We start from the raw sequence: 18,916 nt of genomic DNA, 5'->3' as shown, positions 1-18,916 counted from the left end.
TATTAGGTAGTTTGCATTGTGGAGGGGTGGCGGATTAGGGGTTAATTTGTTTACATAGTAGTTAGCGTTGTGGGGGATGGCGGATTAGGGGTTAATTGGTCTATTAGGTACTTTGCGTTGTGGGGGAGATGGCGGTTTAGGGGTTAATTGGTTTATTAGTGATTGCAATGTGGGGGGATGGCGGTATAGGTGTTGATATTGCGTATGCGTTAGGTGTTTACAGTGCTTTTTTTGTGTGCGCAAGGATTGCTGTGCCTGCCTATGTGTGGCTAGCTGAAAATTGAATAAAATATCTCCATTCTGGAGCGTAAGAACTTGTGCTGCATTTGTGATACCGATTGGCGACGCCAGTTCTATGTTAGTTTATGGGAGTAAAAAATGTGTGCAACGTGTAAAATATATGCGTGTAACTTGTCTGCAGCACCAGGTATGTGAAAAATTGCGACAATGTTTTTTGTGCACGTCGCCAAGTATATGATCGTGCCCCAGGATTTAAGCCATAAGGCTCTCCTGATAAGGATTGCCAAAGACATGCTTTTGACATTATTTCCATAATATCAAATACAGCTTCACAAATAAAAGAATTGGAACTCTTGAGTAAATCCAAAAGATTTGCACTAGCAGAGCCATCAGAATACAGTTCTGAAAGACTAGACAACCAGTAAGTAGAAGCAGCAGTCACATCAGCAAACGAAATAGCTGGCCTGAGCAGATAGCCTGCATGTAAAAAGGCCCTTATATGAAAGACTTTCTGTTTAAAGGGTCTTTAAAAGAAGTACTGTCTTCCAAAGGAATAGTAGTATGCTTAGCAAGAGTGGAAATGGCCCCATCAATGAGTACTGTTTCCCACAAATCAATATTAGCAGCAGGTAAATGATATAACTTTGTAAACCTTGCAGGAGCAGTAAATTAATTACCTGGCTTAGACCATTCCCTAAAAATTATGTCAGAAACAGCATCAGAAATAGGGAAAACCTCAGGGAAATTAGTCTTAAAAACTGCATTTAAACAATTACAAGGCTTATCTTCAGAAACTTAATGATCTTTAACCTCTAAAGTAATTAAGACCTCCTTTAAAAGAGAACAAATATGTTCAACATTAAAGGGACACTGAACCCAGTTTTTTTCTTTCATGATTCAGATAGAGCATGCAAGTTTAGGCAACTTTCTAATTTACTCCTATCATCAATTTTTCTTCGTTCTCTTGCTATCTTTATTTGAAAAAGAAGGCATCTAAGCTAAGGAGCCAGCAATCTTTTGGTTCAGACCATGGACAGCACTTTTTTATTGGTGCTGTCCAATCAGCAAGGACAACCCAGGTTCTTCACCAAAAATGGGCTGGCATCTAAACTTACATTCTTGCTTTTCAAATAAACATACCAAGAGAATGAAGAAAAAGGAAATTTATGCTTACCTGATAAATTGATTTCTTCTATGATACGACGAGTCCACGGATTCATCCTTTACTTGTGGGATATTTTCCTCCTGCTTACAGGAAGTGGCAAAGAGCACCACAGCAGAGCTGTCTATATAGCTCCTCCCTTGACTCGACCCCCCAGTCATTCGACCGAAGGTATAGGAAGAAAAAGGAGAAACTAAAAGGTGCAGAGATGACTGAAGTTTTAAACCAAAAAATATATAATCTGTCTTAAATTGACAGGGCGGGCCGTGGACTCGTCGTATCATAGAAGAAATCAATTTATCAGGTAAGCATAAATTTCCTTTTCTTCTATAAGATACGACGAGTCCATGGATTCATCCTTTACTTGTGGGATACAATACCAAAGCTATATGACACGGATGAATGGGAGGGACAAGACAGATACCTAAACAGAAGGCACCACTGCTTGTAGAACTTTTCTCCCAAAAATAGCCTCTGAAGAAGCAAAAAGTATCAAATTTGGAAAAGGTATGAAGGGAAGACCAAGTTGCAGCCTTACAAATCTGTTCAACAGAAGTATCGTTTTTAAAAGCCCATGTGGAAGCCACCGCTCTAGTAGAATGAGCTGTAATTTTTTCAGGAGGCTGCTGTCCAGCAGTCTCGTATGCTAAACGGATGATGCTTTTCAGCCAAAAAGAAAGAGAGGTAGCCGTAGCTTTTTGACCTCTACGCTTTCCAGAATAGACAACAAACACAGAAGATGTTTGATGGAAATCCTTGGTCGCTTGCAAGTAAAACTTCAAGGCACGAACCACGTACAAGTTATGTAACAGGCGCTCCTTCTTAGAAGACGGGTTAGGACACAGAGAAGGAACAACAATTTCCTGATTAATATTCTTATTAGAAACAACATTAGGAAGGAATCCAGGTTTAGTACGCAAAATCACCTTATCAGAATGGAATATAAGATAAGGCGAGTCGCATTGTAACGCAGATAGCTCAGAAACTCTTCGAGCAGAAGAGATAGCTACTAAAAACAGAACTTTCCAAGATAGAAGCTTAATATCTATGGAATGCATGGGTTCAAACGGAACCCCTTGAAGAACATTTAGAACTAAATTCAAACTCCATGGCGGAGCAACAGGTTTAAACACAGGCTTAATTCGAACCAAAGCCTGGCAAAACGACTAAACGTCTGGGACATCAGCCAGACGCTTGTGTAGTAAGATTGACAAAGCAGTAATCTGTCCCTTTAAGGAACTTGCTGATAACCCCTTCTCCAATCCTTCTTGGAGAAAGGACAAAATCCGAGGAATCCTGATCTTACTCCATGAGTAGCCTTTGGATTTGCACCAATAAAGATATTTACGCCATATCTTATGATAAATTTTCCTAGTGACAGGCTTTCGAGCCTGAATCAAGGCATCAATGACCGACTCAGAGAATCCCCGCTTAGATAAAATCAAGCGTTCAATCCCCAGGCAGTCAGCCGCAGAGAAACTAGATTTGGATGTTGGAACGGACCCTGAATGAGAAGGTCCTGTCTCAGTGGAAGTTTCCACGGTGGCAGAGATGACATTTCCACCAGGTCTGCATACCAAGTCCTGTGTGGCCACGCAAGCGCTATCAAGATTACCGAAGCCTTCTCCTGTATGATTCTGGCAATCAGACGAGGTAGGAGAGGAAAAGGAGGAAACACATAAGCCATCTATCAGTACTGCTTAAGGATCCCTTGATATGGACCCGTAACAAGGAAGTTTGGCATTCTGACAAGATGCCCTCAGATCCAATTCCGGTGTGCCCCATTGATGAATCAATTGTGCAAACACCTCCGGATGGAGCTCCCACTCCCCGGATGAAAAGTCTGACGACTTAGAAAATCCGCTTCCCAGTTCTCCACTCCTGGGATATATATTGCTGATAGATGGCAAGAGTGAGTCTCTGCCCATCTAATTATTTTGGAAACCTCTATCATCGCTAGCAAACTCTTTGTTCCCCCTTGATTGATATATGCTACAGTCGTGATATTGTCCGACTGGAATCTTATGAAATTGGCCGAGGCCAGCTGAGACCATGCCTGAAGTGCATTGAATATCGCTCTCAGTTCTAGAATATTTGTTGGTAGTAGGGACTCCTCCTGAGTCCACACACAATGTCCGAAATTCTTCTAGGGACTGGAAAAACATAAGTGTAAGCAGGGACCCCTAACCCATCTGACACAATTTCTCTGGTGGTATTTACAATAGGGTCACAATCATCCAGAGTCGCTAAAACCTCCCTGAGTAACAAGCAGAGGTGTTCAAGCTTAAACTTAAAGGCCGTCATATCTGTGTCTGTTTGAGTGAACATCTTTCCTGAATCAGAAAGTTCTCCCTCAGACAGCAATTCCCCCACCCCTAAATCAGAACACTGTGAGGGTACATCGGAGATGGCCAATAAAGCATCAGAGGGCTCAGCATTTACTCTAATACCGGACCTAATGCGCTTACCCTGCAAACCAGGCAGTTTAGCTAATACCTCTGTAAGGGTAGTAGACATAACTGCAGCCATATCTTGCAGGGTGAAAGAATTAGACGCACTAGAAGTACTTGGTGTCGCTTGGGCGGGCGTTAAAGGTTGTGACACTTGGGGAGAAGTAGATGGCATAACCTGATTCTCTTCTGACTGAGAATCATCCTGAGACATACGTTTATCAGCTAAAATATGTTCTTTGCAATGTAAGGCCCTCTCAGTACATGAGGGACACATTTGAAGTGGGGGTTCCACAATGGCTTCTAAACACATGGAACATTGGCTTTCCTCAATGTCAGACATGTTAAAACAGGCTAGTAATGACCACAAACAGACTTGAAACAGTTTATTTTGTGAAAAAAATATCAATCTGAAAAAACGGTACTGTGCCTTTAAGAGAAAAAAAGCATACAATTTTTCCAAAACTGCTTTAAAACGATAAAATTATCACAATTTTATGATAAATGCATCACAACTTGTCAGCTAAGTTTGCCCCACAAGGAAAGGAATACTTAACCCTTAAGACCAAAAAACGTTATGCTAAAAAACATTAAATTCAATAAAAACACCCCCTGCACCTTGCCACAGCCCTGCTGTGGCGCCTACCTGCCCTCAAGGGTCTGCAAAGTTAGATTAACCCTTCAATTAGGCCCAAACTGTCCTGAAAGGCCCACCGGAGTTGGAGCTTGCTGCTTGTCTGGGAAAAACAACAACTGAGGCGCGAAAATAGGCCCCGCCCATCTCACTCAATGTCTCACATCCTAAAATAAACGCACCAGAGCGGTCTAAAACCTAGCCATGTGGGTTCATATACCCATTTAGTGAAGCCATGTGTACCCTCCATTCTTAAAATAAAGTAAAAACTTTTGTCATAAAAAACTTTATCTTTAACTCCCAACATAGAAACGTTTGCCCACAAACATCATATCATCAGTGTCAACCATTTTTTTATAGCCCAATATACAGGTCCAGTAATACCCCTCTCTATGCATTAGGATTACTGCTTACCCATTCCCTCATGGGGATACTGTCAGCCAATTCTGAAATAACACAGTCTCTCCAGAAAAAAAAAATGACTGAACATACCTCAAGCTTGTAGCATGAAAAACGATCCTCACATTGAAGTTTCTTAAGTACTCCTCAGCCATTCTGTGGGAACTTCTCTGGATCTTAGTAACAACTGCTAAGATCATCAGTCTCCAGGCAGAAGTCTTCATCCATCTGCTGCCTGGGACATATAGCACTCACCGGTACCATTTAAAATAAAAAAGTCTTGCTTGAAGAAAATAAAAACTAACATTTTATCACCTCTTTCACTTTACCCTTCCTATTACTTAGAGTAGGCAAAGAGAATGACTGGGGGGTGGAGTCAAGGGAGGAGCTATATAGACACCTCTGCTGTGGTGCTCTTTGCCACTTCCTGTTAGCAGGAGGATAATATCCCACAAGTAAAGGATGAGTCCATGGACTCGTCGTATCTTATAGAAGAAATTTGATAATAGGAGTAAATTAGAAAGTTGCTTAAAATTGCTTGCTTTATCTGAATCACGAAGAAAAAAATTTGGGTTCAGCGTCCCTTTAAACAAAAAAGAGGAACCATCAGGTTCAACACAGTTAAAGATTACTCATCACCAGAGGAAACATCACCATCTGAATACATAACAGTATCCATGGTTTCTGGACACATAGAACTGGTAGAAAAGGGTTCAGGGGACTCCGTTTCTTGGGTAGATTTAGGGATAAATTCAGACTGCTCCATTATAGCATATAATAAAGCAATGCAATAAACACTATAACCCCCTTAAATAGCTCTTGAGGAATGGAAATCACGTACCCCCCCCCCTCCGAAGTAGCTTTTTAAATAAACATAGGTATTTTTAGTGCTCCAAAAACCCGACGTGCACATAGCCGAGGACGAATAACGTGCACCAACCCAATTTGTGTAAACCAGACAACACTCAAAAGAACTATAGAAAGACAAAGGGACATGAGCTAGCTGACAAGCGTTAACCCAATGCGTGCAACCTCTATGCGCGTAAACCTAAAGGCCAGCGGTTGAAAATAAAATTAAGTGTGCCAAAAAAACTGACGCGCAGAAAAACAGCAAGGGAATAGTGTAAATTGTTTTTAATTATCTAATTTTAACATACAACGTATGCAAAGAAAAAGTCATTTTTAAAATGCACTAAATCTAAATAACAGAATAACAGTACAAATTTTTAATAGTTAGGACTTGCGGTGGGTATGTGGTGGTTTAGGGATTAATAGCTTAGGACTTGCAGGGGGTATATGGCGGTTAATAAGTTTAGTGTTAGTGTGTGATCGTGGAGTACTTTGGTTTAAGGGTATTAGGAGTAGTGTTTAGGCAGACGGCAGTAATATTCCAGGGATCGTTTACTAAACATCGCCAATATGGTCGGCAATGCTGGGTGTGGCTTTAGCCAGCATCGCCGACTAATAGCATGTATGTAGTAAACGCCTCTCAGCGATTTAGCTATATCGGGAGCTTGGAATATTCCGACGAGCTTGCTCAACATAGTGGTGGTTTGCTTGGAATATTTTGCTGCCTCTGTGTCTCCACTCACCTCTGCGGCCTGCATCAAAAAAAGCCCCGCGGACTGTAGTAGTAATAATAGCCCACCAAATGGCGGGCCTAGCCTACACTATAATGTATTGAGTAACAGGAGCACCAGTATCAAATCCAAGTGTGGCTGAGAACATCCCTGCCTTACAAATGTCTAGTTGTTATGAAGTCAATACATTAAGACGGAAATGCTTATCTGTGTCCTGTATAACATCGCGCCTGGAATGCTCTCCCCTCTCAGCTGCATAAACACACTGAAATTTGTCTAGATACCCGGTACACCCGTCTGCTTGATGCACCTAGTATAGACACAGGGACACAACTTTACACCACCTCTCTATTAGACAAGTTGACATAAGAGAGGGGACAACATAGCCATGATAAGTCTGTAATTTAGTGTGAGACACACCGCGTTATCAGACAGGGGATTTAGGTTAGAACTAGAAAGAGGCATGGGAGTCCCAGTTTCAACCAGTATTATATATACCAATACTCCATTGAGATTTATATAGTTATATGATCCCCAGCTCTCAATGAAAGCGAATCTGTTAAACTTAATTTCTACTTTATAGAGTACCTCTCTCTGCCTACCTCCATGATTTGAGGCAAAGAACTACTGAGAGGGTAGGGAAAGTGGGAGGGATATTTGAGGCTCTGTTTGGGGCGCCTTTGCCTTCTCCTGGTGCCCAGGCTGAGTATTTCCCATAGGTTATGAATGTTCTCGTGGACTCTCACTGCCATTAGAAAGTAAAAGGGATTAGGTTTGTTAACATGTGTCGCTTGTGTGTTGCTAGTGGAGGATAATATAACACAGTGATATAACAATATAACACAGTAATATGACTGAACATGTCAGATATATTAAGGGATTTAATAAAGTTCAGACAAAAATATTTTTCTTTCTTTAATAATTTGGATTTCAATCCTACATAAATTATATGAGAATCACCTACAAATAACAGGGCATTTTCATCTGTGTGTTTTACTGGCAAGAGATGATGGCTCTAAAAAGTATCTCCCCTAATAAAACCCTCCCTGTGATGAGTGGGGCAGATGATCTTTATCTCTCGGACACATCACACACGTGCACTCACCAGTACTGATATTGTCACTAATTTTCTGCTTCACAGCTTCCTGCTGACTCTTTACATACAGATCATTTGTTTGTTCAGCATCAAGTGTGACTTCAGTCTTAACATCACCTGCACAGATCATATAAATATTGTCACATTAAAGCTTTATAGCACTGAGCAATAAAATTTTAATATTACACACACATGTACACTCACCTGTTACCACGTCACACACGTACACTCACCTGTTACCACGTCACACATGTACACTCACTTGGTCCTTGCACCCCTCAGACAAATCACACACGTACACTCACCTGTACTGATATTGTCACTGATTTCCTGCTTCAGAGCTTCCAGGTAATTAGTCTGTTCAGTATAAAGAGTGACTTCAGCCTTAACATCACCTGCATAGATCATATAAATATAGTCACAGTTTAGCTTTTTAGTACTGCACAAGGAAGTTGTAATATTAGATACACTCACACTCACCTGTATTCTGCATCCCTCAGACACATCACACACGTACACTCACCTGTGCCCTGTATCCCTCAAACACATCACACATGTACACTCACCTGTGCCCTGTATCCCTCAGACACATCACACATGTACACTCACCTGTGCCCTGTATACCTCAGTCACATCACACATGTACACTCACCTGTGCCCTATATCCCTCAGACACATCACACATGTACACTCACCTGTGCCCTGTATCCCTCAGACACATCACACATGTACACTCACCTGTGCCCAGTATCCCTCAGACACATCACACACTTACACTCACCTGTACACTGTATCCCTCAGACTCATCACACACTTACACTCACCTGTGCCCTGTATCCCTCAGACACATCACACGTACACTCACCTGCACCCTGTATTCCTCAGACACATCACACACGTACACTCACCTGTGCCCTGTATCCCTCAGACACATCACACACATACACTCACCTGTACCCTGCACCCCTCAGACACATCACACACACGTACACTCACCTGTGCCCTGTATCCCTCAGACACATCACACACGTACACACGTACACTCACCTGTACCCTGTATCCCTCAGACACATCACACACGTACACTCACCTGTGCCCTGTATCCCTCAGACACATCACACACATACACTCACCTGTGCCCTGTATCGCTCAGGCACATCACACACGTACACTAACCTGTACCCTGTATCCCTCAGGCACATCACACATGTACACTCACCTGTGCCCTGTATCCCTCAGACACATCACACACGTACACTCACCTGTACCCTGTATCCCTCAGACATATCACACACGTACACTCACCTGTACCCTGTATACCTCAGACACATCACACATGTACACTCACCTGTGCCCTGTATCCCTCAGACACATCACACATGTACACTCACCTGTGCTCTACATCCTTCAGACACATCACACACGTACACTCACCTGTGCCCTGTATCCCTCAGACACATCACACACGTACACTCACCTGTGCCCTGTATCCCTCAGACACATCACACACGTACACTCACCTGTGCTCTACATCCTTCAGACACATCACACATGTACACTCACCTGTGCCCTGTATCCCTCAGACACATCACACACTTACACTCACCTGTACACTGTATCCCTCAGACTCATCACACATGTACATTCACCTGTACCCTGCACCCCTCAGACACATCACACACGTACACTCAGCTGTGCCCTGTATCCCTCAGGCACATCACATACATACACTCACCTGTGCCCTATATCCCTCAGACACATCACACATGTACACTCACCTGTGCCCTGTATCCCTCAGACACATCACACACGTACACTCATCTGTGCCCTGTATCCCTCAGACACATCACACATGTACACTCACCTGTGCCCTATATCCCTCAGACACATCACACATGTACACTCACCTGTGCCCTGTATCCCTCAGACACATCCCACACGTACACTCACCTGTGCCCTGTATCCCTCAGACACATCACACACGTACACTCACCTGTGCCCTGTATCCCTCAGACACATCACACATGTACACTCACCTGTGCCCTGTATCCCTCAGACACATCACACATGTACATTCACCTGTGCCCTGTATCCCTCAGACACATCACACATGTACATTCACCTGTGCCCTGTATCCTTCAGACACATCACACACATACACTCACCTGCACCCTGTATCCCTCAGGCACATCACACACGTACACTCACCTGTACCCTGTATCCCTCAGACACATCACACACGTACACTCACCTGTGCCCTGTATCCCTCAGGCACATCACACACGTACACTCACCTGTACACTGTATCCCTCAGACATATCACACACGTACACTCACCTGTACCCTGTATACCTCAGACACATCACACACGTACACTCAGCTGTGCCCTGTATCCCTCAGGCACATCACATACATACACTCACCTGTGCCCTATATCCCTCAGACACATCACACATGTACACTCACCTGTGCCCTGTATCCCTCAGACACATCACACACGTACACTCATCTGTGCCCTGTATCCCTCAGACACATCACACATGTACACTCACCTGTGCCCTATATCCCTCAGACACATCACACATGTACACTCACCTGTGCCCTGTAACCCATCAGACACATCCCACACGTACACTCACCTGTGCCCTGTATCCCTCAGACACATCACACACGTACACTCACCTGTGCCCTGTATCCCTCAAACACATCACACATGTACACTCACCTGTGCCCTGTATCCCTCAGACACATCACACATGTACACTCACCTGTGCCCTGTATCCCTCAGTCACATCACACATGTACACTCACCTGTGCCCTATATCCCTCAGACACATCACACATGTACACTCACCTGTGCCCTGTATCCCTCAGACACATCACACATGTACACTCACCTGTGCTCTACATCCTTCAGACACATCACACACGTACACTCACCTGTGCCCTGTATCCCTCAGACACATCACACACGTACACTCACCTGTGCCCTGTATCCCTCAGACACATCACACACGTACACTCACCTGTGCTCTACATCCTTCAGACACATCACACATGTACACTCACCTGTGCCCTGTATCCCTCAGACACATCACACACTTACACTCACCTGTACACTGTATCCCTCAGACTCATCACACATGTACATTCACCTGTACCCTGCACCCCTCAGACACATCACACACGTACACTCAGCTGTGCCCTGTATCCCTAAGGCACATCACATACATACACTCACCTGTGCCCTATATCCCTCAGACACATCACACATGTACACTCACCTGTGCCCTGTATCCCTCAGACACATCACACACGTACACTCATCTGTGCCCTGTATCCCTCAGACACATCACACATGTACACTCACCTGTGCCCTATATCCCTCAGACACATCACACATGTACACTCACCTGTGCCCTGTATCCCTCAGACACATCCCACACGTACACTCACCTGTGCCCTGTATCCCTCAGACACATCACACATGTACATTCACCTGTGCCCTGTATCCCTCAGACACATCACACAAGTACATTCACCTGTGCCCTGTATCCCTCAGACACATCACACATGTACACTCACCTGTGCCCTGTATCCCTCAGACAAATCACACATGTACACTCACCTGTGCCCTGTATCCCTCAGGCACATCACACACGTACACTCACCTGTACCCTGTATCCCTCAGACACATCACACACGTACACTCACCTGTGCCCTGTATCCCTCAGGCACATCACACACATACACTCACCTGTACACTGTATCCCTCAGACACATCACACACGTACACTCACCTGTGCCCTGTATCCCTCAGACACATCACACACGTACACTCACCTGTGCCCTGTATCCCTCAGACACATCACACACGTACACTCACCTGTGCCCTGTATCCCTCAGACACATCACACACGTACACTCACCTGTGCCCTGTATCCCTCAGGCACATCACACACGTACACTCACCTGTGCCCTGTATCCCTCAGACACATCACACACGTACACTCACCTGTGCCCTGTATCCCTCAGACACATCACACATGTACACTCACCTGTGCCCTGTATCCCTCAGTCACATCACACATGTACACTCACCTGTGCCCTATATCCCTCAGACTCATCACACATGTACACTCACCAGTGCCCTGTATCCCTCAGACACATCACACATGTACACTCACCTGTGCTCCACATCCTTCAGACACATCACACACGTACACTCACCTGTGCCCTGTATCCCTCAGACACATCACACACGTACACTCACCTGTGCCCTGTATCGCCTCAGACACATCACACACGTACACTCACCTGTGCTCTACATCCTTCAGACACATCACACATGTACACTCACCTGTGCCCTGTATCCCTCAGACACATCACACACTTACACTCACCTGTACACTGTATCCCTCAGACACATCACACACGTACACTCACCTGTACCTTGTATACCTCAGACACATCACACACGTACACTCAGCTGTGCCCTGTATCCCTCAGGCACATCACATACATACACTCACCTGTGCCCTATATCCCTCAGACACATCACACATGTACACTCACCTGTGCCCTGTATCCCTCAGACACATCACACATGTACACTCACCTGTGCCCTGTATCCCTCAGACACATCCCACACGTACACTCACCTGTGCCCTGTATCCCTCAGACACATCACACACGTACACTCACCTGTGCCCTGTATCCCTCAGACACATCACACATGTACACTCACCTGTGCCCTGTATCCCTCAGACACATCACACATGTACATTCACCTGTGCCCTGTATCCCTCAGACACATCACACATGTACACTCACCTGTGCCCTGTATCCCTCAGGCACATCACACACGTACACTCACCTGCACACTGTATCCCTCAGGCACATCACACACGTACACTCACCTGTACCCTGTATCCCTCAGACACATCACACATGTACACTCACCTGTGCCCTGTATCCCTCAGGCACATCACACACGTACACTCACCTGTACACTGTATCCCTCAGACACATCACACACGTACACTCACCTGTGCCCTGTATCCCTCAGACACATCACACACGTACACTCACCTGTGCCCTGTATCCCTCAGGCACATCACACACGTACACTCACCTGTGCCCTGTATCCCTCAGACACATCACACACGTACACTTACCTGTGCCCTGTATCCCTCAGACACATCACACATGTACACTCACCTGTGCCCTGTATCCCTCAGACACATCACACATGTACATTCACCTGTGCCCTGTATCCCTCAGACACATCACACATGTACACTCACCTGTGCCCTGTATCCCTCAGGCACATCACACACACAACTATACCCTGTATCCCTCAGACACATCACACATGTACACTCACCTGTGCCCTGTATCCCTCAGGCACATCACACACACAACTATACCCTGTATCCCTCAGACACATCACACACGTACACTCACCTGTGCCCTGTATCCCTCAGGCACATCACACACACAACTATACCCTGTATCCCTCAGACACATCACACACGTACACTCACCTGCACCCTGTATCCCTCAGGCACATCACACACGTACACTCACCTGTACCCTGTATCCCTCAGACACATCACACACGTACACTCACCTGTGCCCTGTATCCCTCAGGCACATCACACACGTACACTCACCTGTACACTGTATCCCTCAGACACATCACACACGTACACTCACCTGTGCCCTGTATCCCTCAGACACATCACACACGTACACTCACCTGTGCCCTGTATCCCTCAGGCACATCACACACGTACACTCACCTGTACACTGTATCCCTCAGACACATCACACACGTACACTCACCTGTGCCCTGTATCCCTCAGACACATCACACACGTACACTCACCTGTGTCCTGTATCCCTCAGACACATCACACACGTACACTCACCTGTGCCCTGTATCCCTCAAACACATCACACATGTACACTCACCTGTGCCCTGTATCCCTCAGACACATCACACATGTACACTCACCTGTGCCCTGTATCCCTCAGTCACATCACACATGTACACTCACCTGTGCCCTATATCCCTCAGACACATCACACATGTACACTCACCTGTGCCCTGTATCCCTCAGACACATCACACATGTACACTCACCTGTGCTCTACATCCTTCAGACACATCACACACGTACACTCACCTGTGCCCTGTATCCCTCAGACACATCACACACGTACACTCACCTGTGCCCTGTATCCCTCAGACACATCACACACGTACACTCACCTGTGCTCTACATCCTTCAGACACATCACACATGTACACTCACCTGTGCCCTGTATCCCTCAGACAAATCACACATGTACACTCACCTGTGCCCTGTATCCCTCAGGCACATCACACACGTACACTCACCTGTACCCTGTATCCCTCAGACACATCACACACGTACACTCACCTGTGCCCTGTATCCCTCAGGCACATCACACACATACACTCACCTGTACACTGTATCCCTCAGACACATCACACACGTACACTCACCTGTGCCCTGTATCCCTCAGACACATCACACACGTACACTCACCTGTGCCCTGTATCCCTCAGACACATCACACACGTACACTCACCTGTGCCCTGTATCCCTCAGACACATCACACACGTACACTCACCTGTGTCCTGTATCCCTCAGACACATCACACACGTACACTCACCTGTGCCCTGTATCCCTCAGACACATCACACACGTACACTCACCTGTGCCCTGTATCCCTCAGGAACATCACACACGTACACTCACCTGTGCCCTGTATCCCTCAGACACATCACACACGTACACTCACCTGTGCCCTGTATCGCTCAGGCACATCACACACGTACACTAACCTGTACCCTGTATCCCTCAGGCACATCACACATGTACACTCACCTGTGCCCTGTATCCCTCAGGCACATCACACATGTACACTCACCTGTGCCCTGTATCCCTCAGGCACATCACACACGTACACTCACCTGTGCCCTGTATCCCTCAGACACATCACACACGTACACTTACCTGTGCCCTGTATCCCTCAGACACATCACACATGTACACTCACCTGTACCCTGTATACCTCAGACACATCACACATGTATACTCACCTGTGCCCTGTATCCCTCAGACACATCATACATGTACACTCACCTGTGCCCTGTATCCCTCAGACACATCACACACGTACACTCACCTGTGCCCTGTATCCCTCAGACACATCACACACGTACACTTACCTGTGCCCTGTATCCCTCAGACACATCACACATGTACACTCACCTGTGCCCTGTATCCCTCAGGCACATCACATTTGTACACTCACCTGTGCCCTGTATTCCTCAGACACATCACACACGTACACTCATCTGTGGGCTACATTCATGAGGCGCAAGTGGAGCAAAACTGTTTACGTTACCCTTAGCGTGACCTTGCGCACAATCATCATGAAAGATATGACAATTTAAGATAGATTCAGAGAGAATACAATTTTAAACAACTTTCCAATTTGCTTTTATTATTTAATTTGTATTGTTCTCTTGGTATCCTTTGATACCAAGAGAATGAAGAACATTAGGTTATAGAATTAAATTGGAAAGTTATTTAAAATTGTATTCTATCTGAAAATTTCATGTCTCTGATGATTGTGCACAAGGTCACACTAAGGGTAACGTTAATGGTTCTGCTCCTCATTCCCTCTGAATCATCAAAGAAAAATTATTTAGCGCACGCTATACTTTAAATGAAGAACGCAGGATTTGCTACAAATGCTCATATTACAGTGGCAACATAAGTGTTACACTGGAGCACATTACAAAATAGCACTGGAAACTAAGTGCTTTTGGAGATCTGAAGTAAAATGTAAAAAACAAAAAACAAAATTTATGCTTACCTGATAAATTTCTTTCTTTCTTGACACGATGAGTCCACAGATCATCTAATTACTATTGGGAATATCACTCCTGCCCAGCAGGAGGCGCCAAAAAAACACCACAGCAAAGCTGTTAAATATCACCTCCCTTCCCTCTAACCCCAGTCATTCAACCAAAGTAAAAGAGAGAAAGGAAGCAACAAGGTGCAGAGGTGTCTGAAGTTTATAATATACCAACAACCTGTCTAAAGAACAGGGCGGGCCATGGACTCATCGTGTCAAGAAATAAATACATTTATCAGGTAAGCATAAATTTTGTTTTCTTTCTAATGACACGATGAGTCCACGGATCATCTAATTACTATTGGGAATCAATACCCAAGCTAGAGTACACAAATGATAAGGGAGGGACAAGACAGGGAACTTATACGGAAGGCACCACTGCTTGAAGAACCTTTCTCCCAAAAGCAGCCTCAGCCAAGGCAAAAGTGTCAAATTTATAGAATTTTGAAAAAAAGTGTGAAAGAAAGAACCAAGTTGCAGCCTTGCAAATCTGTTCCACAGAAGCTTCATTTTTGAATGCCCAGGAAGAGGAAACATCCCTCGTAAAATGAGCCGTTACTCTCTCAGGAGGCTGCTGTCCAGCAGTTTCATAGGCCAAGCGAATGATACTCCTCAGTCACAAAGAAAGAGAAGTAGCCGTAGCTTTCTGCCCCTTACGTTTTCCAGAGAAAACCACAAACAGATTAGAAGACTGACGAAAATCTTTAGTCGCCGGTAAATAGAATTTCAATGCACACACCACGTCCATGTTGTGTAGCAGACCTTCCTTCTGAGAAGAAGGGTTAGGACACAAGGAAGTACCAACAATCTCCTGATTAATGTTCCTATCAGAAACAACCTTAGGAAGAAAACCTAACTTAGTACGCAAAACCACCTTATCCGAATGAAAAATAAGGTAAGGAGACTGTAATGCCGAGAGCTCTGACACTCTACGAGCAGGTGAAATAGCAACAAGAAACAAAACTTTCCAAGATAACAACTTAATATCTAAGGAATGCATAGGCTCAAACGGAGCCCCTTGAAGAACCTTAAGGACTAAATTAAGACTCCAGGGAGGAGTAACTGGCTTAAACACTGCCCTGATCCTGACCAAGGTACATCCGACAGACGTTTATGTAACAAAATAGACAAGGCAGATGTTTGACCCTTTAGGGAACTTGCCGATAAACCCTTCTCCAAACCCTCTTGGAGAAAGGAGAGAATTCTAGGAATCCTAACTCTACTCCAAGAGTATCCCTTGGATTCACACCAATATAGATATTTATGCCATATTTTGTGGTAAATCTTTCTATTCACAGGTTTATGAGCTTGAATCATGGTCTCAATGACCGATTCTGAAAATCCACGCTTGGATAAAATTAAGCGTTCAATCTCCAAGCAGTCAGTTTTAGAGAAACTAGATTTGGATGGAGGAAGGGCCCCTTAAAAGTAGAAGGTCCTTCCTCAATGGAAGTCTCCAAGGTGGAAGAGATGACATGTCCACCAGGTCTGCATACCAAATCCTGCGAGGCCACGCCGGTGCAATGAGGATCACCAACGCCTTCTCCTGCTTGATTCGAGCAATGACCCGAGGTAGAAGAGCGAACGGAGGAAATAGGTATGCAAGACAGAAATTCTAGGGTACCGCCAGAGCGTCTATCAGTACAGCCTGAGGGTCCTTTGACCTTGACCCATACCTCGGAAGCTTGGCATTCTGCAGAGATGCCATGAGATCCAGCTCCAGCTGACCCCATTTCGAATCAGGCTGGAAAACACTTCCCGATGGAGTTTCCACTCCCCCGGGTGAAAGGTCTGCCTGCTCAGGAAGTCCGCCTCCCAGTTGTCCACTCCTGGGATGTGGATCGCTGACAGACAGCAATTGTGGGTCTCTGCCCACTGAATTATCTTGGCTACCTATGTCATGGCCAAGGAACTCTGCGTTCCTCCCTGATGGTTGATGTAAGCCACTGAAGTTATGTTGTCCGACTGGAACCTGATGAACCGGGCTGAGGCTAACTGAGGCCAGGCCAGAAGAGCATTGAAGATTGCTCTCAGCTCCAGAATGTTTATGGGTAGAACTGATTCCTGCCAAGTCCAAGTTCCCTGAGCCTTTAGAGAGCCCCAGACTGCTCCCCATCCCAACAGGCTGGCATCCGTTGTCACAATCACCCAGGAGGGTCTGCGGAAGCAGGTTCCCTGGGAGAAATGATCCTGAGACAACCACCAAAGAAGAGAATCCCTTGTCTCCTGATCCAGATGTAATCACGGAGACAGGTCTGTATAATCTCTGTTTCACTGCTTAAGCATGCATAACTGCAGAGGTCCGAGGTGGAAACGGGCAAACGGAATGATGTCCATGGCAGCTACCATCAGACCGATTACCTCCATAAATTGAGCCACTGATGGCCGAGGAGAGGACTGAAGCGCCAGACAAGAGTCGAAAATCATTGATCTTCTGACCTCTGTCAGAAAAATCTTCATTGATAGGGAATCTATTATGGTTCCCAAGAACACTACCCTTGTACCCGGAATTAAGGAACTCTTCACCAGATTCACCTTTCATCTGTGAGATCGCAGGAAGGATAACAACATCTCTGTGTGGGAGCTCGCTTGTTGAAAGGAAGGCGCCTGAATCAGAATGTCGTCCAGATAAAGAGCCACTGCAATGCCCCGCAACCGGAGCACCGCCAACAAGGATCCCAGGACCTTTGAAAAAAATCTGGGAGCTGTTGCAAGGCCGAATGGAAGAGCCACAAACTGGAAGTGTTTGCCTAAAAAGGCGAGCCTCAGAAACTTGTAATGATCCCTGTGGATGGGAACATGCAGGTATGGGCGTTTGTTTGTCTGTTTCACATGTGCATGGACTGCCCTTATAACCACAATTGAATTTGGATACAAACATTAATCTATCGTATATAAACTTATAAGTCCTATAAGTGGCACTTACAAAGACTTTCCTTGGTGATATAATATACTGCTTTATGATTTTTGTCGGTATAAACGTTGCAATCCTACGCCTAAATTGCGAGTTTTGCGTTATGAGCTGTGCGGTGCTACCGTGCAGTTTTTTCTCACCGCTCACTTACCTACAGCGCTGGTATTACGGGTTTTTACAAACCCGGTATTAAAAGGCAAGAAGTGAGCGTAGAACAAAATTGAGCTCCACACTGCACTCCAATACTAGCGCTGCTTAAGTCAGCAGTGAGCTGCTCGTTAGTGCTTGTGCACGATTTCCCCATAGACATCAGTGGGGAGAGCCGGCTGAGAAAAAGTCTAACACCTGCAAAAAAGCAGCGTAAAACTCATTAACGCAGCCCCATTGATTCCTATGGGGAAACACATTTTATGTTTACACCTAACACCCTAACATGAATCCCGAGTCTAAACACCCCTAATCTTACACTTATTAACCCCT

The 18,916-nt window shown here is 45.4% G+C and overlaps 1 protein-coding gene across 1 annotated transcript in view; it reads right to left on the bottom strand.

The window, feature by feature from the left end:
* The window catches only part of LOC128657992 (gastrula zinc finger protein XlCGF57.1-like), a 169,967-nt gene that overhangs the window by 109,622 nt on the left and 41,429 nt on the right, over positions 1–18,916 (bottom strand). Inside the window, exons 6-7 of the mRNA XM_053712430.1 lie at positions 7,867–7,956; positions 7,571–7,678 (exon numbers count right to left, since the gene is read on the bottom strand). Coding sequence (XP_053568405.1) covers positions 7,571–7,678; positions 7,867–7,956 — 198 coding nt within the window. The remainder of the gene's footprint in view (positions 1–7,570; positions 7,679–7,866; positions 7,957–18,916) is intronic.

This window comes from Bombina bombina, chromosome 4 (assembly GCF_027579735.1).
Source record: "Bombina bombina isolate aBomBom1 chromosome 4, aBomBom1.pri, whole genome shotgun sequence".
NCBI lineage: Eukaryota > Metazoa > Chordata > Amphibia > Anura > Bombinatoridae > Bombina > Bombina bombina.
This window is presented reverse-complemented; position numbering and strand designations above follow the sequence as displayed.